The sequence below is a fragment of the Nyctereutes procyonoides genome, unplaced genomic scaffold (genome assembly GCF_905146905.1).
Source record: "Nyctereutes procyonoides isolate TBG_1078 unplaced genomic scaffold, NYPRO_anot_genome, whole genome shotgun sequence".
Lineage (NCBI taxonomy): Eukaryota > Metazoa > Chordata > Mammalia > Carnivora > Canidae > Nyctereutes > Nyctereutes procyonoides.
Window position 1 is genome coordinate 27,405,175 of NW_026575044.1, and position 25,583 is coordinate 27,430,757.

General features: G+C 46.4%; 1 protein-coding gene across 1 annotated transcript; it reads left to right on the forward strand.

The window, feature by feature from the left end:
* The first annotated feature begins 7,954 nt into the window (after nucleotides 1-7,954).
* On the forward strand, nucleotides 7,955-25,017 carry INO80C (INO80 complex subunit C). The gene is made up of 5 exons (XM_055323942.1): nucleotides 7,955-8,185; nucleotides 16,987-17,097; nucleotides 18,138-18,249; nucleotides 19,178-19,245; nucleotides 24,630-25,017. Exons 1-5 carry the CDS (start codon nucleotides 8,030-8,032, stop codon nucleotides 24,759-24,761), a joined length of 579 nt encoding a protein of 192 aa, XP_055179917.1. The 5' UTR covers nucleotides 7,955-8,029; the 3' UTR covers nucleotides 24,762-25,017.
* Nucleotides 25,018-25,583: the final 566 nt, after the last annotated feature.

The window sequence follows — 25,583 nt, forward strand, 5'->3', positions numbered from 1 at the left end:
AGGGCCTGATCCTGGAGACCCGGAATCGAGTCCCATGTCAGGCTCCCTGCGTGGAGCCTGCTTCTCCCTCTGCCTGTGTCTCTGCCTCTCTCTCTCTGTCTCTCATGAATAAATAAAATCTTTAAAAAAAATCAACACTGTTTCAGATAAGGACTTCATGGACCAGAATGACTGCATGCTTCACCTGGGTCTCACTTGGGTCTGATTGCTTCCATGCTCCACTGCTTCTCTTCCTGCTAAGGACATTTATTTGACAAAGAATATTTATATTATAAAGTTCAATAAAAAATTTCCTGATCATTTGAAATAATTGGAACTCTCATTTGCTGCTGTTGGGAAAGTAAATTGGTACTACTACTTACCAAAACTATTGGGCAGTACCTACTAAGTCCTACTAAGTAGGACTCGGCCATTCCATTCTTGGTATCATCCAATAGAAATATGTACATACGTGTACCAAAAAGATATGTACAATGTTCACAGCAGCTTAGTTCAACAGAGCCAGAGGGCCCTGGAAACAACTTGAGTGTCCAGCAGCAAAATGAATATGGGTGGTACATTCCCACAGTGGGAAACTATACAGTGATGAAAACAAAGCAGTGCTACAAGACACAAAGATGAATGTCACCAAAGAAGACACAACAGAAACACAGTGTGTGTGTGACTGCATTTACAAAAAACTTCTGAATGAGTCTCTGGTGTTAGAAGCTAGGACAATGGTAACCTTTGGGGAGTAGAAAGAATTGGCAGTGGGCATAAAACAGGGACTTGTAAGGTGCCAATCATGTTCTGTCTCTTGTCCTGGAATACCAATGCGTCAGCTTTGTAAAAATCCATCTGGTGGGGGCAGCCCCGGTGGCTCAGAGGTTTAGTGCCACCTTCGGCTGGGGGTGGGATCCTGGAGACCTGGGATTGAGTCCCATGTTGGGCTCCCTGCATGGAGCCTGCTTCTCCTTCTGCCTGTGTCTCTGTCTCTCTCTCTCTATGTCTCTCATGCATAAATAAATAAAATCTTAAAAAAAATCCATTTGGCTGTACACTTAAGATTCTTATGCCTTTTGGATATGAGTTATGCTTTAATAAAATGTTTTTTAAATGTCTGAAAATATAGGTAAATAAGATCAGTGAATTTATTTTACAGATAAGGAAACTGAGGCTCAAAAGCTATAAGACTTAAAAATAAAATCTTTAATCAGTCAAAGTGAATATCCTTGGGATATGCAGAAGCACAGGCCTGTGGTCCCTGGATGCCCACTCTGGCCCCAGGAGGGCCTCATTCACCAATACCTGTAACGATTTTAGACATACTTCCAATACCTTTCCAGAACCATCACTTTAGCATATTAGGAACAGAAAATCTTTGATGTGCTGGGAGAGAAGTCTAAAGCCAATTCTTCAATGACAGAAATGAAAATCAGAAGGCAAGAACTCAAGCTGCATATTGGTGCAGGGCCACTCAGAGAGGGGAAATGCCTCATACATCAGTTTTGTTTTGTTTTTAAAGATTTATTTATTTATTTGAGAGAGAGAGAACACAAGCAGGGAGGAGGGGCAGAGAGAGAAAGAGAAGCAGACCCCCCTTCAACCCTGCCCAAGTAGGGAGCCCAACACTAGGCTTGAGGGATCTGGGATCATGACCTGAGCTGAAGGCAGACACTTAACCGACTGAGTCATGTAGGTGCCCCAGGGTGGATGGTTTTCTAAGAAACTGTGAGCACAATCACAGGTTCCATTTATTGCTCTTTGAAACAATAGCAGGTGGAAGCCTCATCAGCAAGCCTATCTTCCCTGGACAGGGCAGGGCTGGGGGCTTCTGCGCCCATAGGCCTCTTGTCCTCTCCACCGTACTACCAGGGAAGAAGGTGGCTGGCACTATCCTATTGCTGGGAATAGGTGTCCCTCCCTTGGCTGGCCATACCCTTCTCTGGCCCTGCCCCCTGTCCCCAGGCCCGAGGCACACTCTGGGAACCAGACTGGTTGGTTCACCTCCGCTGGGGCAGGACCAACACCTTATGAGGACACGGAGTGAAGGGCACCCTGGAGAAAGTCTCAGCTTCTCAGAGTCTTTGAAGGATTTCTTTTTGAGCTTAGAAAATGAACATCTCTGAGCCTCCAGATCATCTCTGTTTTATTCTACAAAGCAACCATCCTCGGGGCTGTTTGGACTGACTTTTTTCCAGCACTTTCTCAAAATTCGAGTACAGCTGGTGGAAACACAGTGTCACATGTGAATGAAAACAAACAAAAATCAACAACATAGCAGCAGAATTGGGAACTGTGGTATGGGGAGGGAAAAATCGAAGCAGGCTGACAATTTAAGAAGGCAGGTGTTGTCATAGTGTGGGGATTAGCAAATTTGAGGTTTAGGGAGAGCAAAATAGGGAGGGAATCTCAAAGATGGGAGAATTATAGTAATTACAATTGTTTTCTTTCTCTATGGCATGCACAGAGTGTTAAAACAATAATTCATTTTAAGTAATGGGTAGGATCTCTGGCAAGAGAGGAGGGAAAGACTAGTGCTCAGAGCGGGCAATGTTCACCAGGGTTGGCTACACAGATGAGGAAAATACTATCCTGGAAGTGTGATCCCAGGACTCTGAATTAAAGGGAAGCACCCCACTATTTAAGAAAACCTTTGTCAGCCTTTTTGGGGCCATATTTGTAATGTTAAATTAGTGTTTACATAACAGGCATGGATTTAAAAAGTAATTCCAGCAACCATAAGGGCCCTTGAAACTATTTTCCCTCATTCAGACTTTGCAAAATGATGTTAACTGCTGAGGTCACACTTCAGAGAGGAGATTGTGCAAGGCTCCGTCCAGCAGGCGTGGCCTCCACCAGAGGCACAAAACCTGACTCGAGGGGGTGCCATTCACATGGTGGGGTGATGTTAAAAGTGCATCCTGGAGCCAGGCTGCACCCAACCCACCCGTGTAGCAGGCCCTCACGGCAGGCCCTCACACTGCCAGAACTTTCACACAGGCTCCTTCTCAGCCCTTTTTCATGAAACTGGTAAACACTGACTTTTCCAAAGTCTCCTACCACTCTTCCAGGCCCCTGCCCCTGTCCCTTCACCTAGAAGGTGACACTACCTCCCATTCACCTAGAAAACCCAGGCTAAGAGATGGAAATCACAGTAACTTCCTGCTACCTTCTCCAGAAATGGGTTTCCACCTTCCCAGCCTTTGCCCTGTCCCTCTTCCTGTCAGCTTCATGGGAAGCTCCTTATCTGATGGCTTCTCAGGACTAGTTGCTCAGTAAAGGTGAGTCCTAGACTGCTCTTCTGGTCATGCCCTTCTGCACTGAGCACGGAAGTCTATGCAGACAGAGATGTGTGCCCACTGGGTCCACGCTGTCCCTCCAATAGGACACACTCTGGGTGCTGGGGACCCCTGAATCTCCTCTCCACTTGGTCCTGTGGGCCTTTCCCTGGGCCCAAAGAGGAAGCTGTTTATGAGTGTGGGGGAGCAGGTGGGTGACGTTGAATGTCTGGGCAGGGGTTTCCACATAGCTGCTCATGGTTCTTCAGGATGCCCAGTGGAACAAGGGGTGAAAGGGAGCAGGTTACCCAATGGAACGGCTCTCCCCATGCGACCACATCTGGAGCAGAACTCCAAGCACTCTGAAAATACTAAATCCAACTCTGGGCTTCTGAGTTAGGACAGTATGTTTGCCAAGATAGAAGGGGTGAAGGCATTTTGTTTTACAGTCTAGTAGCTTGATTTGTACCTTTAAATCTCAAGACGTGTATTCTTGTCCTGGACTCTGCAAAGGTGAGGGGCAGGCCTATTTTCCAATCACTCATTTTTTCCTGCTTTTAAATATCTTCATGTATCTGTCAGGGGAAAAATAACCAAACAACTAACAATGTGAACAAACCTTCCTCTCTCCTGGCCCCCACTGCTCTGGCTCTCTCCTTCTAGACAATGATTATTTAAATAGTGAGCACTCAGCAGATCATCCCTGAGGGTCTGCAATGCCCAAAATCCAGTGACAAAGAAGAAAATGTCTCTGCTCAAATGGGCCTAAAACCCACAGGCATTTACCACACCCTGTCAGCCCATCTGTGATGGAGGAAACATGCCCCCAGAGTTCAGAAAATGCAGTGCACACTCTCCTGCCTTTTGCGATGGTTGGTGGCTGTGATGTGGGGAGTTTGGGGCTCTTGACTGTAGCTTCAAGGTTTCTTCACGTCACCAAGGAGGCCCATACCAACTGGAGGAACCATTGTTCGTACAGTGAGTAGCGACTGTCACACTGTCCACAAGTTACCAAGATTAGATGGGCAGTGGGTTTTCCATCTGGTAGCATGATCCCGGATATCTGATTTGTTTCCTGAGATTTGCGAGATGGTAACGTGTGCACCAGACGATGTGGGAGAGCTGAACAAGTATTCTATTCATTTCTAATCATTAAGTCTTAACTGGGATCACAACTCCTGCTGAGGCTGCTTAAGTGGCAGGCCCCAGTGAGGGCATCCAGTGGAGGCTCCAGCAGCTTTTGCCACAGGAAGTGTGGCACTGGTGAGGGACACAGGAGCAGGTGCCAGCAAGGAAGCCAGAGAGGAAGAATATGAGAGAACTCACATTTCAGCAGAGGTGAGTTGTGCCTCACAAGGTCTCAGGAATGACTGGGGAGAGGACTTCGGGAAGGCCCCATCTGTACATGTCAGCTAGCAGCACACGGGTCACCAGTGTTAATCCGTCTTAAGCAATAGGCATGGAAGCACGAGTTACACAGGCAGCAGGTGCATGATGTCACTACACGTGTCAATACCGCTGTACCAGGTGCTGTTTAGGCGGACATGGGATAGGTTTCTGCACAGTTCTGCTCCCTTTAGTGGACATCCTCCCACTTTCCTCTCACTCTCCTTGCTGTTCTCATCTGTCAGTGCTCTGCCACTCAGTCCTTAATGACTCTGGCAATGGCCCACAGGAGCTTACGTTCAGCAGCAAAGACACATCTAATGTCTCTCTTCCTATGTAGGTCCTTGTCTCCTCCCTCAGGGCTTGGCATATAACATATAATCAACAGGTCTAGATGACTGAGACTGCGAGAAACATGGAACAAGGGGTTTTAACTAGAGCAGAGGGGTAGGAGAGGCTGAAAAAAAATAGCATGTCAGCCAAGACAGGAAGGGTGGGTGGAAGTAAATGAGATAGAGGAGGGTGGCTAGGGGAGAAAAGCAGCTTCCTGGCATAAGCAGGAGCATAGTTGTCGAGGCCCTGAGGGAGGAGGGGGCACAGTTGGTCTGTGGAATTGACCCAGGTGCAAACTGACCTGGAATGTGGAGAGCTGGGCAAGAGGCAAGCCTGGAGCAGAGAAGCTCGGAGAGATGGACGGGCGTGTCTCCAAAGACCTTTGGAACCATGTTATGGACAATGGACGTCATTCTAGGAGACGTGAGAAGCCACTGAAGGCATTCAAGTAGAGGGTGTGATCTAAATATGTATATCTGTTTTGTCAAAAGGCCACCTGGGATTGCAAATGGTGACTGGGTTAGAAGGACCAGAGATGGAAGCCGGGAGACAGATAAGATGATGTGGGAATCAGAGAGAGAGGAGGGCTGGCATGCGTGGTGGCCTGGAGGTGGATGAAGGAGGGGAGGCAAAGGTGACTCCCAGGTTTTTGATTTGGACAACTGACGTATAATGGTGGCATATACTGATATGAAAGATGGAGGAGGAACACATTTTAGAAGATCAGGGAGGATGATGAATTCTGTTTTTGCCTTGCTGGGTGTGAGATCCTGTAAGCATCCTGAGTTTTTATCTGGGTGGGGAATTCTATATCTGGGTATACATCTTTGGTTCCAGGTAACAGAAGCCAATCTGAAAGTGGTCTGCATGTGGATGGTAATTGAGGTTCAATGAATTGGAGAAACAGCTGGGGAAAGTACAGACTGAGGAGGGCAGAGGGACTTTGACCAAGCACCAAGAACTCTCAAGTCCAAGGAGCAAGCAGGGAGACCCTGGCTCATCATTCCCAGAAGACCCTCAGAAACATAAAACCTAGGTAGCTGCTGGGGGAATAGGATCATATAACTTGTACTTTGAAAACCCTGTAGGGCAGCCTGGGTGGCTCAGCAGTTTAGCGCCGCCTTCAGCCCAGGGTGTGATCCTGGAGACCTGGGATTGAGTCCCATGTCAGGCTCCCTGCATGGAGCCTGCTTCTCCCTCTGCCTGTGTCTCTGCCTCTCTCTCTCTCTCTCTGTCTCTCATGAATAAATACTAAAAAAAAAAAAAAAAAAAAAAAAAAAAAAAAAAAAAAGGAAACCCTCTAGTAGGGCTAGAAACCCTTGGTAGAAGACGATGACTATGAAAGAGGACACATGGTTAGGAGAGAGGCGAATAAAAGGGTGGTGGCCTTCCAGATCCCAAGGGAAGGGTTTCAGGAAGAAGGGCTCAGGACAATCAGGACTGAATTTACCAATGGGAAGCCACATGGTGGTGCATCCACCTGCCTGACTCCTTAAAAGAACTTAATTGGTGTTTGAAGTAGATAAATATTTACCGAAAGATTACAGGAAGGGCCGAGAGGAGCTTCTCTGCTCAATGCCTTCAGAGAAGGGTCTCAGTGTAGGGGCAGGGGAGGAAGAGGGGAAGGAGGGTGCAGTAGATGGCGGAAAACTTTGCGCTGGAAGTAGCAATTGAACAAGGCAAAGGAGCTAAGTGCATTCCTAGGACAGGAAATAATGAAAACAAGAGTATGATGAGTTGGAACCACGTGGACTTTTTTTAAAAATTCAGTTTGCCAACATATAGTATCATACCCAGTGCTCATCTCATCATGCAGAGAGGATATTTTAACACCAATAGGTCATTACTTTCTCCAAAGGAGAAAAGGTGTAAACATTATTGCTAATTTCCCTAACTGTTCTCTCTCACCTCTAAGTCATTCTGTAGCCTATCCTTCAAATACTCAGATTATTTCCTGTTTTAGAATGCACTAGCTTCAACTAGTTACTGCAGGGGATTTGTTCATTTACGAATTACTTTGTTAAGAACAAAACAAAATCTGTTCCAAAGACTTGCAAGGTAGTATGCCCTGGAAAAGATAAGCGAATGAAACATAACTGGCCTTCACCTCATAGAACTTACATTCTAGCAGGAGCCAAAAGACTTTAAAAGAAAATGTTTTTTTAATTTATTTATGAGAGAGAGAGAGAGAGAGAGAGAGAGAGAGAGAGAGAGAGAGAGAGGCAGAGACACAGGCAGAGGGAGAAGCAGGCTCCATGCACCGGGAGCCGGATGTGGGATTCGACCCTGAGTCTCTAGGATCAGGCCCTGGGGCCAAGGCAGGTGGCAAACCGCTGCGCCACCCAGGGATCCCTTACTTATTTATTCATAAGAGAGAGAGAGAGAGGCAGAGACACAGGCAGAGGGAGAAGCAGGCTTCATGCAGGGAGCCTGATGTGGGATTCGACCCCGAGTCTCTAGATCAGGCCCTGGGGCCGAAGGCAGGCGCTAAACCGTAGAGCCACCCAGGCTGCCCAGGAGCTAGAAGACTTTAATCAAGTTGTGTGACAAGTAAAGGGGTTGGGAGCTCCCCGCTGTCCCACGCTCCGCAAGCAGCGACCAAGGGGAGCCCCAGCAGGGGAGCCCCAGCAGCGTGGAGATCTGTTCCATCCACCAGAACAACCCTAACTTCACGCAGACATTAAAAGGTGAACAGTGTTCTGTCTCGAAGAAAGATACACGGTCTTTAACTTTTTTTAAAAAATCCAGTGTTTGAAAAAAGAGCATGAGATGTTCTGTTTCTCAGTCGCTGCAAATTTCCAAGCACGTGCTCGGGTTCAGAGCGTCTGAGTAGCAGGGCGCCGACCTGGTGACCCGGTGACGACACCCTGGGGCCTCCACGGAATGGACTGCTCCGACCTCCGCCTTTTAGATGTGGCCCAAAGTCCGCGACCGCGCTGGGAGTCCAGGCCGGATTTTCGCGCCCGAAGGCGGAAGTAAGGGCGAGCCGGAAGTCCCCCAGCCGGCCCGGCGAAAGGGGGGGCGGGGGAGGAGGAAGACTCAGGGTAGGGATGGCGGCTCAAATTCCAATTGTGGCCACCACTTCCACCCCGGGGATAGCCCGTAACAGCAAGAAAAGGCCAGCCAGTCCTTCCCACAACGGCAGCAGCGCTGGGAGTTACAGCGCCAGCAAGAAGAAAAAAGTGTCCGCCTCTAGCTTTACGCAGGTATGCAGTCGCTCGCCGGCGCTGCGCATGCGCGGGGCCGTGCGGGGCGGAGCGCGCGCGCGTGCGCAGAGCCGAGCAGAGCTGGCCCGGACGGGGCCTAGGTGCGCGGCCTTCCAGGTTCTGGAGGTCTCGCCGCCGCCGCCGGATCTGCATCGCTGGTGCAGATGAAATATTTTTCCTCAACGTGGGCAAGCGGGCGTTGGTTCAAGCACCACACGCGTTGCATTGCCCTCGAGAGCAGGAGAGGTGGAGGTGCTGTTGCCGACTTAGTGGAATGATCATTCCTTCCCGTCTCGTTAGGTTGAGGCCCAGGACTTCTCTGAGTTTCAGGCAAGCACAAGTCAGCGTGCTCACCTTCGTCCTTTGTACAGACGTGTACCGAGTGTCCGTGAGGTGCCGAGCGCTCCAATGCCCTACATAGAGGAATACCAAGATGTATTGATACTGATGGCTCCCCTCATTTCTCAGAAAAGTACTCTGTTGACACTCAGTTTCCCCATCCCAAAGTGGTTTGGTCTCACTCCATGGAGTTGTTAAAGAGGATTGGATGAGATCATGCCCGGAAGGCCCTGAGCACAGAGCCTGGCGCAGACCTCCTGGCATCTGGGTGACCTAGGCCCCACAGTTCCAGCAGGAGTGATTCGGTTAGGTCAGTGTTTTTCTTGGCTCCTGCATTTTATTTAAAGCAATAAGAGAGCACTATCCCAGTCACTGTTCTAAGCACTTTCTAAATCCTAGCTCATTTAATCCTTTTTTTTTTTTTTTTTAAGTTATCTCTACACCTAACATGGGGCTTGAACTTACAACTCCAAGATCAGGAGTTACACTCCGCCGAAGGAGCCAGCGAAGCACCCCTATCTCGTTTGATTCTTAAAATAACCTCTGTGTTTTACCTATTTTTTTCGAGATTTTATTTCCGATAGCGCGCTCGCGCACAAGTAGGGGGAGGGACAGAAAGAGAGTGAGAATCCCAGGCTGACTCTGCGGAGTGTGGAGACTGACACCGGGATGGGTATCAGGACCCTGCGACATGACCTGAGCCAATCTCAAGAGTCAGATGCTTAACTCAATGAGCTACCCAGGCATCCCTGCTCCAGCTTTAAAAGGAAATCATGGTGTTAGTTTTAGAAGTTCCTTTTTTCTTTTTTTTCCTTTTTTTTTTAAGATTTTATTTATTTATTCATGAGAGACACAGAAAGAAAGGCAGAGACACAGGCAGAGGGAGAAGCAGGCTCCATACAGGGAGCCTGATGTGGGACTCGATCCCGGGACTCCAGGATCACGCCCTGAGCCGAAGGTAGGCGCCAAGGCTCTGAGCCACCCAGGGATCCCTAGAAGTTCCTTTTTTCAAGATTTATTTGAGACAGAGAGAGAAAACGAGCTGGGGGGAGAGGTGGAGGGAAAGAATCTCAAGCTGATTCCCGGCTGAGCACAGAACCAATGAGAGGCTGGATCTCACAACCCTGAGATCATGGCCTGAGCTGAAATCAAGAATCCCAGGCTCAATGGACTGAGCCACCCAGGTGCCCCTCTTTTTTCTATTTTTAAAGTGGACATAAGTCACTCACTTATTCCCTGACAACTGTTATAATTTGTGTTTTCTGTGTAGAGAGTTTTTCATTATTGTCCACAATGTGTAACATTGTGCGCCCTGCTTTCAGCTCAGAGTTATTTCACGAATCTATGTTGACTGGCTTCTTAAGGAATTAAGTGCTCTTATTTAACTGACTTTATCAAATATTTGGGTTGCTTCTCACAATTCTACTTTAAGTCACCCAACTACAACATTGCAGTTCTAGATTAGGCTCAGCAATTTGATTCTAGAATACTTTTGGATCGATGTGACTGGGCATTTGATTTTCCAGTGACAAGAAAAAGTGCATTTGTCTTTGTGCCCATGCTGTCCTTATTTCTGAGTCAGTTATTCAGGCTGCTATGTGGAGAGACGAAGCCATGTATTTGGTGAGCGGACAGTCGCCATAGGCAGGCCTATGCTGCTTTGACAGGGCCAGGTTTCTCCTCCCTGGGACTTGCATCAGCACTTCTGGTGCTGCAAAAAGGGGACAGCCCTGAGTGCTACTTCTTTCCTCTTTGTCGAGTGTTCACATCTCCGGGATGGGGTGGCTCAGCTCATAAAGTCTCTTGGTGTTAACAGTGGCTTAGTAATACGTAAACTGTACATCATTTAAAATTTTATTTTCTTGCGTTCTAGCTTCACGGACTTGATCCTCCCTTTCACTGAAGGCCGCTCCCTCTCATCCCATCACTAATAGGCACCAGAGTCCCAGCGGGGCTGCAGCCCAGGGTGGGGAAGAATGAGGGTGTGGTATCATGCAGGGCGGGGTTAAGGAGGAACGGCACAACACCCAGTTCAGGGCCCAGAGGGGGGTGTTCTTTTGGATCCTGGTCTGAGAGGGAAGAGAGTCCTCACTGTTTCACAGGCAGGATGCAGCTCTGGAATGATGTAGCTCGGTTCTTGTTGGATGGTTTCCTTTCTCTGGCCCCTCTTCACCCTGGCTCCTTCATGGACCTGCTGACAAGGGAAGGACAGAGGATGATGGAGGGACCAAAGGAGCAGAAGGGGTCCCCTTTGAAACTCAGTGCTTGAGCACATCATCTTCGTTCCCTTGCTGCCTCTTCTCTGGCATGGGGGAATGGCGAGTGGTGATGCAGACTTCTGGCACTTTCTCCCACACCTTTCCCTTCCTCCCAGCAGATGCACCTGTCGGACGGTGCATCCTCTCCCCTGGCAGAGCTCCCAGACCTCCCAACCCACACACACTTGCTGAGATACCTGCTTCTCTTGGTGGCCTCAGGGCAGCACCACCTCCCCAGTCTTGCCTGCCTGCCAGCGCTTTCCCGTCTTTCCCCGGGGCCTGGGAATGGCCTACATGAAAGAGCGCCCTGATTCCTGCCCAGGATTTCACTGCTCACACGGCCCTTGGAGCTTATCCATGAGGAATCAGGAAGAGGCATTCAGAAAAAGGGGGACGAGGCAGTCTCTCTGCCCGTCCAGCAGGGGAGGAAAGCTAAGGCCATTTCTTGAGGATAATGGCCACCACTTGGGTGTTTTCTGTGGAAGGTTCTGGAATCACTGTTGGTGACCCTGGGGCCTGCTTCTCCTTTCCCCTCTGGGATCTTCCCCTTGCTTCTTTAGCAGCTGTATTTGCTTATTTTCTCTCAGATGGAAACATTATATAAGCAGTCCTTTTCTTCATGAAACACTACAACAGTAAAGTTGCAACTTAAATGTATCTGGCCCTGGGAAACCTCTCACTTTGCCTATTTGGCCTGAGCTGTCCCTAGCAATCTGGCTTTTTTGTTCTGAGGCGAAGCTCCTTGTATGGTTCTTAGGGCTGTCTCTCTCTCACGTACTTGAGGCCACCTGTCAGCCAGCCTCCTCATAGGCCATGAGTAGTCCTGTGGCCACCCTAATAAAGCACTAAATTCCTTGAGAAAAAGACCACTTTGCTTCTTCTGACACTGGCCAGTTTCCTGAGACCTGCTCATCTCAGGTTCCTTACGACCAGTAAGCTAGGCTTCCTCCTCCACTCCTGAACTACAGCCTCTTGAAAGAACGGGTGGCCACTCTTCCTGACCCGCATGCCAGCTATAGTTTCCTCTGGAGGTCCGTGGAGCCCTTGGCTCATTCGCTGTCAGGCTAGCAGCTGGGCCTTCCCCAGGGAAGACGTTTCTTTTGGCCACTGTATTTTTTTTTAAATGCCCTAAATATTTCAGTGTGGATTGCTTAAAACCAAAAGCATTCTCATATGTCACAATAGTACAGCCATCAAATTTAGGGAATTAACACTGAAGCAACACTGACACCTAATACATAGACTGGATTCTTGTCTTTGGTCGGGTCCAGGATCCAATCTAGGATCATATGTTGGTTTAGTTGTCACGTGTTTTAGCTTCCTCTTATATAGAACAGTTCTTCAGTCTTTATCTTTCATGACCTGACACTTTTTGGAAGAGTGCTGGTCATTTATTTCATAGAATGTTCCTTAATTTGGGCTTATCTGATATTTCCTCATGATCAGATATGGGTAATACATTTTTGGCAAGAGTAAAGACGTGACGCTGCCCCTTCTCAGTGATCATAGCATGGCACATGATGGCCATATGTTCTGTTATCACCAATGCTGGCTTTGAGCACTTACTAAGGTGGTATCTTCCAGGTTTCTCCACTCTAAAGTTATTATTTTCCTGTTCGTATTAAAGTATCCTGTGAGGAGATACTTTGAGACTAGCTTCGTTCATTCATCCATAAATTTGTTTATTTGTAACTGCTTTATTGAGTTATAATTCACATATCATAAAATTCACCCTCTTAAAAAATGTACACTTCAGTGGTTTGCAGTCACTACCATCTAATTTTAGAATATTTCCACAACCCCAAAAAAGAAACCCTCTATTAGCAGCCACTCACCATTCCCCCTTCCTCCCAGCCCTGACCACCTCTGATCTTTGCTGTAGTTACCTCATGCGAATGTAGTCATATAATATGTGGTCTTTTGTGTCTGCTTTCAGTTCTCATAATATTTTCTTTCTTTTTAAAGATTGATTTATTCGAGAATGGAGGTGGGGAGGAGCAGAGGGAGAGCAAGAGAGAAACTCAAGCAGACTCTGCTCTGAGTGTGGAGTTCAATGTAGGGGCTCGATCCCATGACCCCAAGATCATGACCTGAGCTGACATCAACTGTGCCACCCAGGTGCCCCTCAGTTACCGTAATATTTTCAAGGCTTATCCATGGTATAGCACGGATCAGGACTTTATTCCCTTCTCTGGTTGAATAGTATTCCATTGTGTGGATTTACCACACTTTCTGTGTTCACCAGCTGATGGACATGTAGGTTGTTTGCACATCATAGCTATCATAGGAAATACTTCTATGAATATGCACACATTTTTGCAGACTTTTAAACAAATTATCTCAGGTATATACTTAGGAGTTGAATTATTTGGTCATATGATAATTCTGGGTTTAATGTTTTGAGGAAACACCAAATTGTTTTTCAAAGTGACCTTACCCTTTTCCTTTCTCACAAGCAATGTGTGAGGGTTGCAGTTTCTCCACATCCTTGCCAACACATTAGTGTCTTTGTGGCCATCCCAAGTGATATCTCATCGTAGTTTTGATTTACATTTCCCTAATAACTAATGATGTTGAGCATCTTTTATGCTGGCCATTTGTAGATCTTCAAAGAAATGCTTATTGAAATCTTTTGCTCTTTTTTTAAAATGGAATTTTGTTGTTGTTGTTGGGTGCTAACAATTCTTTATATATTCTGGATCAGTGTTATTTATTTTGTTTCTCAAATTGTCCTTAGCTAGTAGGAACCTCTTCAATCTGGCTAGAGTCCTTCACTTTTTGAGAGCTGTTATGCACTGAACTGTGTCCCTTCAAGATTCACCCCATTATACCTCAGAACATTACTATATTTGGAGATAGGGCCATTACAGAGGTAAGCAAGGTTAAATGAGGTCATAAAAGTGGATCCCTAATCCAATATGACTGTTGTCAGTATAAAAGAAAGAGACACCAAGGAAGGGGGTGTACAGAGGAAAGGGCATGTGAGGACACAGCAAGGAGACAGTCGTCTACAAGCAGAGGACCCAGGCCTCAGGAGAAACCAATCCCGCTGACACCTTGGTCTGGATTTGTAGTTTCCAGAACTGTGAGAAAATACATGTCTGTTGTTTAGCCCACCCAGTCTGTGGTATTTTTGTCAGCGCTGCCCTAGCAGACTGATAGAGCTATTTTCTTTCTCGAACCACAGCGCCCATTCTGTACTTTCCTGCCCAGCCCTAGAACCAGCTACTTTTTAAAGGATCAGTACGTCTTGGAGAATCACATTTAGAAACCAGGATCTGAGCACAGGTTTGCCTGTTGTTGTTTGCAGCTGTGTCCGAGGAGAGAGCTAGGAAGGAGAGGGGTATGCTCCCCCCACACCCCTCTCCTCTCTGTATCTGTTTTTCTGCCTGAGCAGAAAAACCATAAAAAAAACAAACAAACAGTAAAGCCGTGAGCCCACGCTGCTAACCACTGATTTCAGTCCAGTAGCACGGCTTCACTCTAGCCTCCCCTCATTCCTTATGTATTCCTCAGAATACACATACCGTAGATTCTGATCTAGTTAGATGTGGGGAGACAGAAGACCAAGCCGGACGGGCAACCGCTCCATGCATTCCCACTCCCTGAGTCTCTCTTCCCTTGTCTGCTCACCTCTCTCTTTTGTCTCTCCTTCTTCTGGTCTCTTGTTCCCTGTTTCATAAAGCTGCTGTTTTTCCTTGACTAAGACATAAATACAAACTATCAATCATATATCTAGTTTATAATAGATATTGGTCTTAAAACTAGTCAACACAAAATAACATTGATTTTGCAGGCTAAAACTATACATGGTCATGTTGGTTATTGATTAAATGTGATGGGGAAAATCAAATTTTCCTCATCAAATTGGGCCTCCCTGGATACACATACCTGGCAGAAATGCCATGACCATGAAGGAAACATTACCAGGGCAAGAAAAGTTATGTACAAAATGCTAGATCTTATCTTTGTTATAAAATTAAAACTGACATGAACTAATCCTGATGAAAATAATCTCAGTAAAGCATAAATGAAAATGGGAAAATTGGAAACTATTTGTACCATATAGAAAATGACTCGATGACTTTTGTGCCAGAAAATACAAAATGCGGGAAGGAGGGGTAGTGAAAGGTAAGGGTGGAGAGGAGGCCAGGATGTGTTTCTCATCCCCAGGTCATTGGGACCCACTGGCCTGCTATAAAGTAGGGGAGCCCCGTCACCCCATCAGGCTTGCATTTAAGAATGCCTCACTGTGCTGGAGAGAAGGAGTGGGCAAGTTGTGCCCCACAGAGCCCCTCCTCGGAGGTAGTGAGCTGAGGAAGCTGCCAGATGAGGGCCGAGGGCTGTGGGAAGGACTCCTGAGAGAGGGAGGGAGGAGGTGAAAGAGGAAAGAGAGCAACAGGAACACTTCTGGCTGCAGATGGTGGGAAAAGGTTGAGAAATTGGAGGCTTCTTAGTTCTTACAGGGTTGATATTGAGCTGGGCTTTGGAAGAGAAAAGAGTTAGGAAAGATCATGAAGCGTAGGGGGGGATAGGTTGAGGAGCATGCCAGATGGATGAGGTGGTGTGGACAGAGGAGGAACACAGGCTCACATGCAGAGACCCTGGCAAAGCGTCTGGGAAGGTGTTTGAGAGACCATTCAGAAAACTACTGCAGCAAAGTGACTGGCCTCTATGCCCCCCCCCATGGATGTCACTGCAGGGGTGGGAGTGGGGGTGATGGAATAGACACACTCACACACACACAACCAGCACCTGCATACACTGCTGCTGGGAGTGTCAAAGAAGGCAACCATTTAGGAAATGAGTTGGCAGTTTCTTATAATGTTAAATATGCACTTAGCATATAGCCCCACCATTCCACTCCTATGTATTTACCCAAGAGAAGTGCAAACACAGGTCCACACAAAGCCTGGTACAGAATGTTCACAGAAGTGTTATTTATAATAGCTGAATACTGAGAATGCCCCAGGTGCTCATCAACAGAAAATGGATAAACAAATTGTGGTATATCCATACGGTGGAATACCACTCTGCTGAGGGCACACAAATATGGTCAAACAGATTACTGACCTCTGCAACAACATAGAGAAATCCCAAAAACACTATGCTGAACTAAAGAAGCCAAAGACAAGAGTACATGCTGTCAGATTCCATTTGTATGAAGTCTGAAAATAAGCAAAAGTGGCATGGTAGAAATCAGAACAGCGGTTGCCCCTGAGGGTGGAGGGTACTGACTAGGAAGGGGCATGAGGGAACTTTCTGGGATGATGGGGATGTTCTCTATCTCGATAGGGACATAGGTTAACCGAGTGTAAAGATTTGGCAAAACTCATGAAACCTACACTTAAGATCTGGGTATTCCACTGTATGTAAATTATATATCAATTAAAAAATAATTTATTGCAGTCTAGGAAGACTGGAAATTATGTTAAAAATTAGAAGTAATATTTTACTTTGGTTTATTTTTTCTTGGTGATGATTAACTTGACAGGTTTTTTTGTTTTAAAGCATTTAGCCAAAAAAATAAAAATAAAAAATAAAAAAAATAAAGCATTTAGCCTGCTTGTCGGGGTGCAGCCCCTGACCGGTAGCCGCCCAGCCTCCTCTCCCTCTACTCTCCTTCCTTCGAATGCTTATGTCCTGTTGCTCCCTTGAAGCTTAAGAGCTGGAGCCTGGGTTCTCTGGCTGATGACACCCTTACAGGGGCTGGCCCTTTTTTTTTTTTTTTATCTCAATGTTTTAAGGCACAGTTTGACAAGATCAGGAGGAGCAGGGAAGATGTGTTGTGGAGATGGTGTGGACTTTGGAATTGGCCCCACCTGGATGTGAATCCAGAGGTAATCACTGTGAGGCCTGGAGCCCATACCCCTGAGCCTCAATTTTCTCTTCTGGAAACCAGGGGTAAGAGCAGTTCTCAGAGTTCAATGAGCCAGCTTTGGTAGGACAGCCATTCCTACGGCTTGGCACATGGGGGAACCAGGAAGCGAGGCAGCTGGGGCCTAGCTGTCTCTCCTGTGGCTTCCGCACAACAGGTAGTGCTCCCAGTCTGGCGTGCCCTTCTCTGGTGCAGGCCACCCGCTAGAGCTCTGGGGGCACTGTCTTCCTTCACATGTCCTGTCGTATCATCTGTCTTGTCAGGAGCCAAGTTAGAGAGTTCACCTAGAAGAAACTGACCTCAGACAATCCTTATTATGTTTTAAGGGTATCAGCATGGAAGCCATGAGTGAGAATAAGATGGTGACCTCTGATTTCAGCACAGGACCTATGGAAAAAGCTGCCAAGCCATTGCCATTTAAGGATCCAAACTTTGTGGTAAGCTTCGAGGTATTTTATAAATTAAAAAAACAGCCACACCCCAGCTTCTGATCCTGCTGGGCCTGCAGCCCGGTGGCACTGATGTCCTTTCTCTGTCAAAGTCACCACCTTCTCTGCCTTGGGCTGTTAGGAGAGGGTGGAGGCAGAAGGAGGGCCCTTCTTGTTGCTCACCCAGTGGGCCAGTTCCCCCTGGTACAACTGGTTAAAGGATACTATTTTGAGGGCGGGTCATTTCTATGATTGCTCACCCTTTTCATTGCTCTTACGCGGGTCATTTCCATGATTGCTCATCCCTTTTCATTGGTCTTACGTAAGTTTTAGATGAGGCTTAAAACAATGAACTAAAAGAGTTCTCATTAATTTAAGTAAATCTAACTTATGTTGCTGTAAAGCAGAAATAGGCTACTCTTCCTTTCATTCTCAAGAGCTATAGTAATTACAGAGATTCATGTTATGTCATTAGAAGTTTGTTTTTCATCAGTTTTAAAAATACAGTATTACCAATGCCTGCAACAGATTTTGGTATTCTTTTCCATTTTATTTTGTCATTTTTATAGAACAAAAAAGAAAAGAAAATTCCAGAGGGCTTGCCATGCGATGATTGAGGCTTACTTGGGTTTTCCAGGAGCTCCAGTAATTTGCAAGGCAATGACCTGCCCTCAGAAGGGCAGTTGAGGTGTGATCATGAGTTTAAATCTAACTTTGTAATAAATTTAAAGTAATGGGAAAATTCATAAGTGAATTCTTTTAAGTTAGTCCCAATAAAGGATGTGACTTTTTATGAGCAGGTAAAAAAAGGACAACCACCACCACCCTTTTACTTCTACTTCATGATCAGCTACCTCATGGGTTTTGATAATCTGAAAGTTTATGTCAGATTAAAGTGTACAGTGTAATTCTTAAACAACAACCCTTGGGGGTACAAATGAGCTCACAGAATGAGGGGTGTGTTACAGTGATGAATAAGTATCATTCAGATCCTGAAATGGCAGGCTCCACTGATTTTTGTCTCTTCTGATGCACGTCTCCAATCCCAGCACTCTGGCCACGGCGGTGCAGTCGCTGGCAAGAAGAACAGAACCTGGAAGAACCTAAAACAGATCCTCGCTTCTGAAAGGGCATTGCCGTGGCAACTGAACGATCCTAACTGTGAGCTGTCTAGAGCTTTCTGTGTGTGTATAATGTTCATAGGAGGAACTGAACCTACCTACGTTCCTTGCCTGTGTTTGCATTAACATAGGAAACAGCTTGTGGTTCGGAGCTGGGAGAGTAGCATCCGCATTGGGGGGAGGGAGACAGTGTAGGGGGGGTCCCCACAGCAGGATCTGTGCTGAACCTGTTTGTGTTGGCCCCGGGCTTGTGGCTGTTAGAGGCACCGCTAACATTTCAATCTATAGGAAAAGGTCCTGATACAATACTACTGGTGTTTCTGTGAGACAAACTTCTTATTCCAGAGTCTATTCTGAAAATTTATTTCCAAGAACTGGGGTGCCCAAGATATAGGAGGGTTTCTGACCACCATCTTAAAGGCTGACCCTGTTTTACTGTCTGTACCGTTGGTCGTCAGAGTAAATGCCTTATGCTGCAAGATCTTCACAGTTGTGTAAAGCACTGTTAGATGTTCTGTTCAACCTCACTGGAAAGTACAGGTCAAAGTTCCCTCCATGTCCTGTCCTGCAGCACATCTCTCATGAGGGTGACTCAGATGGGTGACAAGTGAGCTAGTCAGTAGTCTGGGTGTGGACACTCCTGTGTCCGGACGCTCACATCCAATTAGTGGGTTGTCTGGCATCGCCCACAGTCTGTGCAGCCCTCAACAGTGAGAGTGGCCTGTGGGCAGATGAGCTTTCCAGTGCTTCTGCTGGAGTAGAGGGGCCCCAGGACAGGGCAGAGCTTGCTCCAGAGCCTGTACCCAGTCTGTGACATACTGTGTTATTTCCCCAGAGAATTCTGTGAGGACTAAATCACAGAATGAAAATTTCAGAAATATTATCGAACAGCATTTTAGGAGAAAAAATGAAAGGGATCTGAATATTTTAAAGCCAGCTTATCTTATTTTTTTTCCCTCTCCCTCCAGACTTCAGTATTGATGCTCCTCCCTCCTTTAAACCAGCTAAAAAGTATTCTGATGTCTCTGGTCTTCTTGTGAGTATAATTACATCTCTAGGTCTCATAGCATTGAGTTGAAAAGGAGATTTCACACTACTCTTTTGCCAGTGTTGATATGCAGACCCCGCCTGGAGCCTGCATACTCTGAACAGGTGATAGGTTTGTGGTGAAACACACACACTTATTGTAGAGTGGCTGCAATCTGGGGCCTCCGTGTGAGCAGCTCGGAGGGCAGATTGCTCCAGAAAGTGGGAGACCTGGGTTTCACCTCCCCTTCCTCTGCTTGTTAATGCATGAGAGAATATGAAAGAAAAAATTCCTTTTTTTACTACTGAAGTGTAAAAAATTTCTCATATTTTAGAGATGATTGTACTTCAAAAAATATTTTTGAACCAAAATGAGGCATTTCACTTTCCAAAACTCAAATCACTTAAATGCTTTATATTTTTATGAAAATGTACAGCTCTAAACTTCTGAAAAAAACTGACTAAACTAATGATATACATTTTATGCTGGGAAAGATGTTTTTCTTATATTTTTGACAATAATGTTAGTTATTCTTTCTGAATCACTCGTATGTTGTAGCTTCTCCTCCACGCAGTGCACACTCGTTGTGTGTCCTACAAACTTTTTTTTTTTTTTTTAAAGAAGGTTTCATGCTCAGTGTGGAGCCCCTATGTGGGGCTTGAACCCATGAACCATGAACCCATGATCCTGAGATCAAGACTTGAGCTGAGATCAAGAGTTGGACACTTGACCAACTAAGCCACTCAGGCACCCCTGTACTTGAAACATTTTAACATAGACCCTTAAATACAGAGATTGTAAAAAACAACAGGGAGAGTAGAAGTACTTTAACATGGCATGTGCGTGCGTTCACCTGTATGTGGTAGGTTCTTCTGCCATCCATTCAGGGCAGGTATCTCCTAACCTCGGAGGGGACTTCACCTTTATGAGCAGTGTTGTAGTCTTACACTATCTTATCTCCTGCCTGACAACAGTCACCTCGTATATTTGACCCATTTTAATAGTTGTTTATCACAGGAGAGCTAGTCTGGCAGCCCCAGATGGACATTTCTCCTTGTAGAAGCCATGGTTTATGGGCAGACTTAGAGGGTGGTCTCTTAGGAGGTAGCTTTATCCCCACCAGGGTAGCTCATCTGCTAGTGCAGTGGTTTACACACATGAGGAGGCATGAGAATCATCTTGAGAGGCATTGTTCCAGGCCCCTTTATGGCCTGGGCAAGGACTTGTCATGTCATACATAACCTAAGCCTCTTACCCACTGTATGTAAGAATTAAGAAATTTTGGTTTTTTAAATTTTTTAAAAATTTTATTTATTTATTCATGAGAGACACACAGAGAGAGGCAGAGGGAGAAGCAGGCTCCATGCAGAGAGCCCAACGTGGGCCTCGATCCGGGGTCTCCAGGATCACACCCTGGGCTGAAGGCAGGCGCTAAACTGCTGAGCCACCAGGGCTGCCCAGAATTAAGAAATTTTGAATATACAAAGAACTCTACCAAATCATTGAAAGACCGTCCCATACAAGGACTGACTAAAAGAATATGAAGACAGTTATAAGGAAGACATATAGATGACAAAGAAGTAGATATTCAGCCTTACTGATAATTAGGAAAAAGACTCAACAGGGAAGAAATGAAGACGTTTGATTATAAACGTCATCAACATAGAGAAACAGAAATCCTCATACACAGCCCTTTTGAGGTGGGAAGAGTTAGTCTGGATTCTCTGGAGGACATTTGGTAGTACCTTTTGAGACAGAAAAGCTAAAGCCTATGACCCAGCAATTTGCCTTCTAGGCAGCTCCCTAGAGAAATAGTGTGTACAAGGATGATGAGAAAATGGGATTATGAGCAAAATATTGGAAACAAAATAAAGATCAGGGGGTGGAGGTGTTCTCATACTAATCTGTGAGCTTGATGAATATGTAACAACAGGGGTAAATTTGCAAGATGTATTATTTACTGAAAGGTGCAAAGCAGCATAAGCAGCATGGTATCACTAAAGCCAAAAACAATATACACAAAAAAATAGTAGGTAATTTCTCTGGGGTGTTTATATCTGTGTGTAAGGGTATATACAAACGAGGTCTGGAAGGGTGCCTGCGTACAGTGGTTTCCTCAGGGAGAGATAAGGACTTTTGAATGGTAGATGGTTGGAAAAAGGGACTTGAGGCTTATTCATAACGTTTTCTTTCTTTTTCTTCTTCTTCTTCTTTTTTTTTTTTAGAGGAGAATATGTCCATTTGTTACTTGTGTAATTTAAAGTTGCATCATTAAAAAATAACATCCAGCTCATGCTTACACTGACTCACCTGTTCTCGGCTGGCCAAATGGCTGTCCGCTGTGCGTGGGCATGGCAGGAAGGCATTCGGGGTCACACCTGTGTTTAGCCCTCGTGACAAAGCTACGGGAAGTGCCGTGGCTCTGGGTAAGATGGGGAGAGCAGTGAACCCTGCCTGTTACCTTGCGGCAGGGGAGGCCTTAAAGCTGTTCACTGCTGCCCTGCGGGAAGGCTGCCCTTGTTTTATTCAGGCTCCAGGGATGGAATCCAGGGGAGGGAAGACTGGAGGAGTGCAGTTTTTTACTTATTCACCTCTGGGGTGTCATTGGCATCCTCCCTCTGTTCAGAATACTAGGTCAGGTCTGGTCTGTGCAAGCTTTTGTTGGTGCCAAAACAGCTCTGTATCATGCCTTATTTCTTCAGTCTTCTTGGCACTGAGGCCTGAACTTGGGCGGGCTGGCTCTGTACAGTTTGGTGGTAAGAGTGAGGCAGCCATGGAAACAGAGCCAGGGCAAAGCCGGTTCCTATCTGGAGGCCAGATGATCAAAGCCAGCCACAGGGACCTGCAGCCCTGCTTGGAACTGCCGGGGAGCCTCTCCTGCCAGTCAGTCCATTCAACTGCCTCGTGGCCAGGAGTTCTCGAAAGGGACTTGTTGCTCTTTTTCCATGTAAGCCTCTTTAATGTTCCTGTCATTAAAGGAAATGTGGGACAGAAAGGCAAGATCTAGACTAAGCTGAAGGACCAAGGTTTTATTTTGTGGAGAGCTTTAATTAATCATGAGGACTAATCTTTCCCTGTTGCACAGACGGTAACTACCTTAGGGAGATCCCCTGAGGCAGAACTGAGGGCTCTGTAGGCTGTGAGAGCCCTGTGACCAAGTTCCTCTCAGCTGTTGCTGCTTCAGCCTCCTCTTCCTTCTTCAGTGATGGCACTGCCACTGGCGGGGTCCACACAGGTGATCAGCACTGCAGCACACTGCCTGCCCTGGAGTACCTGGCCATATCTGTCTAGACTTCCATGTCATCTTTTATACTTTTTTAAAGGGAGTTCCAACTGATTCACTCTCATGTTTTCTTTTTTTTTTTTAATTTTTTATTTAAAATTAAATTTGCCAACATATAACAGCCTGTGCTTATCCCATCAAATGCCCTCCTCAGTGCCCATCACCTAGTCACCCCATCCCCCCACCCACCTCCTTCCACAATCCTTTGTTTCCCAGAGTTAGGAGTGTTTCATGGTTTGTCTCCCTCTCTAACTTTTCCCCATTCAGTTTTCCTCCTTTCTCTTATAATCCCTTTCATTATTTCTTATATTTCCCATATGAGTGAAACCATATGATGATTGTCCTTCTTTGATTGACTTATTTCACTCAGCATAGTACCCTCCAGTTCCATCCAGCCCTCATGTTTTCTGTTTCAAAATCTGTAGAAGCCTTCTTTAATGTCCTTGTCATTAAAGGAAATGTGGGACAGAAAGGCAAGATCTAGACTAAGCTGAAGGACCAAGGTTTTATTTGTGACTTGAGGTATACAGTAAGTGAATTTTCTTCATTTCGCACATAGGGAAAACAGACCAAAAGAGAATTTTGGTAGGTCAGTGAGTTTTCTTTTCTGTGATTGTCCTGGTCGTTTGAAGTTCGTTCATTCATTCATTTATCACTCATACAAACACTACCTGAAGGCCCACTGTGCACTTTGCATTGTACGAGGAGCAGTGATGCCGATGCCGATGCCGTGATAAGCAAACCACAGCGTTCCTGTCTCCTAGGGCCTCTCAGCCTAGACTTTACTCAGAGTCATGCAGATAACAAACGTAAAAGCGAGAGAGATAAGCATTCCACAGGAGACAGATATGGGGAGAGTGGGAGGTGGGGAGCAGATAAGGCTTCCCCATGACATGAGTGGGGGCTGAGCCCTGAAGGATGAGCAGGCAATTACGGATAGACTGGGCCTTCCCCAGGAAGGGGCGAGTAGGGTATGAATGCAGGGAGGAACTGAGAGCCATGGCAGCTGAAACCAGAGTGGGGACGTGTGGCTGAGAAAAACGCCTGGGAAGGAGGAGGGCCCAGGCCAGCTGGCAGAGTCTGAGGAGGCATGCTGAGGACTTGAGAGGAGCTACTGAGCTTTCACACCAAAGAATAACATGACCAGAGTGCTAGTTGTGAAGATGACCTTGGTTGCAGTTGTAGGGTGGCGGTCCCTTCCACCGGGAGAGTGGGGGTGGGTGGCCCATCCAGCACTGCGATGGAGCCCAGGGAGTGGCATGGGGAGGGTGAGGAGGAGGAGGAGCAGGAGAGGAGCAGGCAGGGGTGTAACAGGGTGGGGCAGGTGTGCCTTGCCAGCCTCTGTTCCCTGCCTTGGGGGATGGAGCTGAACCATCTCTTTGAAGCAGGTGGGAGTTTGAAGACAGGGACCAGGGATCATCACAAATTCCATTTTGGCCCTGTTCCCTGGAGCCCTTGTAGCACCTACCAGAAGAGTCCTAGTGTATGATGTGGTTACTCCTCTTCCTCTTGCCCATATCCTGAAGTATTTCTCAAGTCTGGGAAGATTAACAAGTCTTTGACAAAAAGAGCAATTTAGGGGCACCTGGGTGGCTCAGTGGTTGAGTGTCTGCCTTCAGCTCAGGTCGTGACCCCGGGGTCCTGGGATCAAGTCCCACGTTAGGCTCCCTAAATGGAGCCTGCTTCTCCCTCTGCCTGTGTCTCTGCCTCTCTCTGTGTGTGTCTCTCATGAATAAATAAATAAAATTTATTTATTTATTATTATTTTTTAAATTTTTATTTATTTATGATAGTCACACAGAGAGAGAGAGAGAGGCAGAGACATAGGCAGAGGGAGAAGCAGGCTCCATGCACCGGGAGCCCGACGTGGGATTCGATCCCGGGTCTCCAGGATCGCGCCCTGGGCCAAAGGCAGGCACTAAACTGCTGCGCCACCCAGGATTCCCAATAAATAAAATTTAAAAAAAAAAAGCAATTTAGTGTTCTTGGTGACAGAGTAAGACAAAATGAAGATATCTCACTTTAAGTAAAATAGAAAAAAATTTTAAACTTGAAACATTCACCACCACCACCACTGTTCTGCCTTTCTCTGTGCCTGTTTCCCACCCAGGCCAACTACACCGACCCCCAGAGCAAGCTGCGCTTCAGCACCATTGAAGAGTTTTCCTATATCCGGAGGCTGCCCTCTGACGTCGTCACTGGCTACCTGGCCCTGAGGAAGGCCACAAGCATCGTTCCCTGAGCCTTGAGAAATGGAGATGAGGTGGAAATCTGTTTCAAAGGCAAATTTTGGACTCATAGTTTTGTTTCATGGAAACAAACTCATTCTGCTGTCAATCTGGAAATGTCAGTGCTGTGCCTTGGAAAGAATGTTTGGCTTTAATTTCAGGGTTTGTTTTTTTTTTTTTTTCTTTTCTGTGTTTTCCCTCCAAGTGTGATATTTCCTGTTGAATTAAATTATACTTCAGTTGTTGCCTCAAGTAAAGTTGTTTGACAAGAAAATACAAAATTGTGCTTTTCACTTAACCCATGTACATTCCCGAGTTTTTGCTTCAGCATTGTAAACCCTCTTATAACACATTTAAAGACTGTACAGTGAACCCTGACAACAGGGCTGGATTATTCCTAGTCCCAGTGACTCCTGCTTTAGAGCATGTTAGCTTTTCTTTTTGATCAGAATGCTTAGAAGAGGTTCCAAAATTGGGACTGGAGAAGAAAGAGCTGCGTACTCGCCCTGTTGCACTGGGCCTGCCTCTCTTCCCAGCCTCCAGAACTGAGAGACATGTGTCTGTTATGGAAGCCACCCAGTCTGGAATTTTGTTATAGCTGCTTTTGCTGGATAACACACAAGCCCCAGCCCCACTTCTGGAGTATGAGGCATGAACACTTCTTCCAAGAAGGGCTTTTGAACAGGATGCTGCCCCTTTGACAGAAGCCTGCTCTGGAACAGCAGTCTTCTCATAGGAGGAGAGCAGGGGAGAGCGTGGAGACATACTCTGGGCCTCTGCACCCACTCCCATATCTCTTCAGGAACAGTGGAACTAGACCCTGAGGCTTCTGGGCC

Excerpts from the sequence above, each read along its gene's own strand:
- INO80C (XM_055323942.1), top strand. The coding sequence starts at position 8,030 with ATGGCGGCTCAAATTCCAATTGTGGCCACCACTTCCACCCCGGGGATA. Across the intron at positions 8,186-16,986 it reads CCGCCTCTAGCTTTACGCAG|GGTATCAGCATGGAAGCCAT; the intron begins GTATGCAGTCGC and ends TTATGTTTTAAG. Across the intron at positions 18,250-19,177 it reads GCAACTGAACGATCCTAACT|ACTTCAGTATTGATGCTCCT; the intron begins GTGAGCTGTCTA and ends CTCTCCCTCCAG.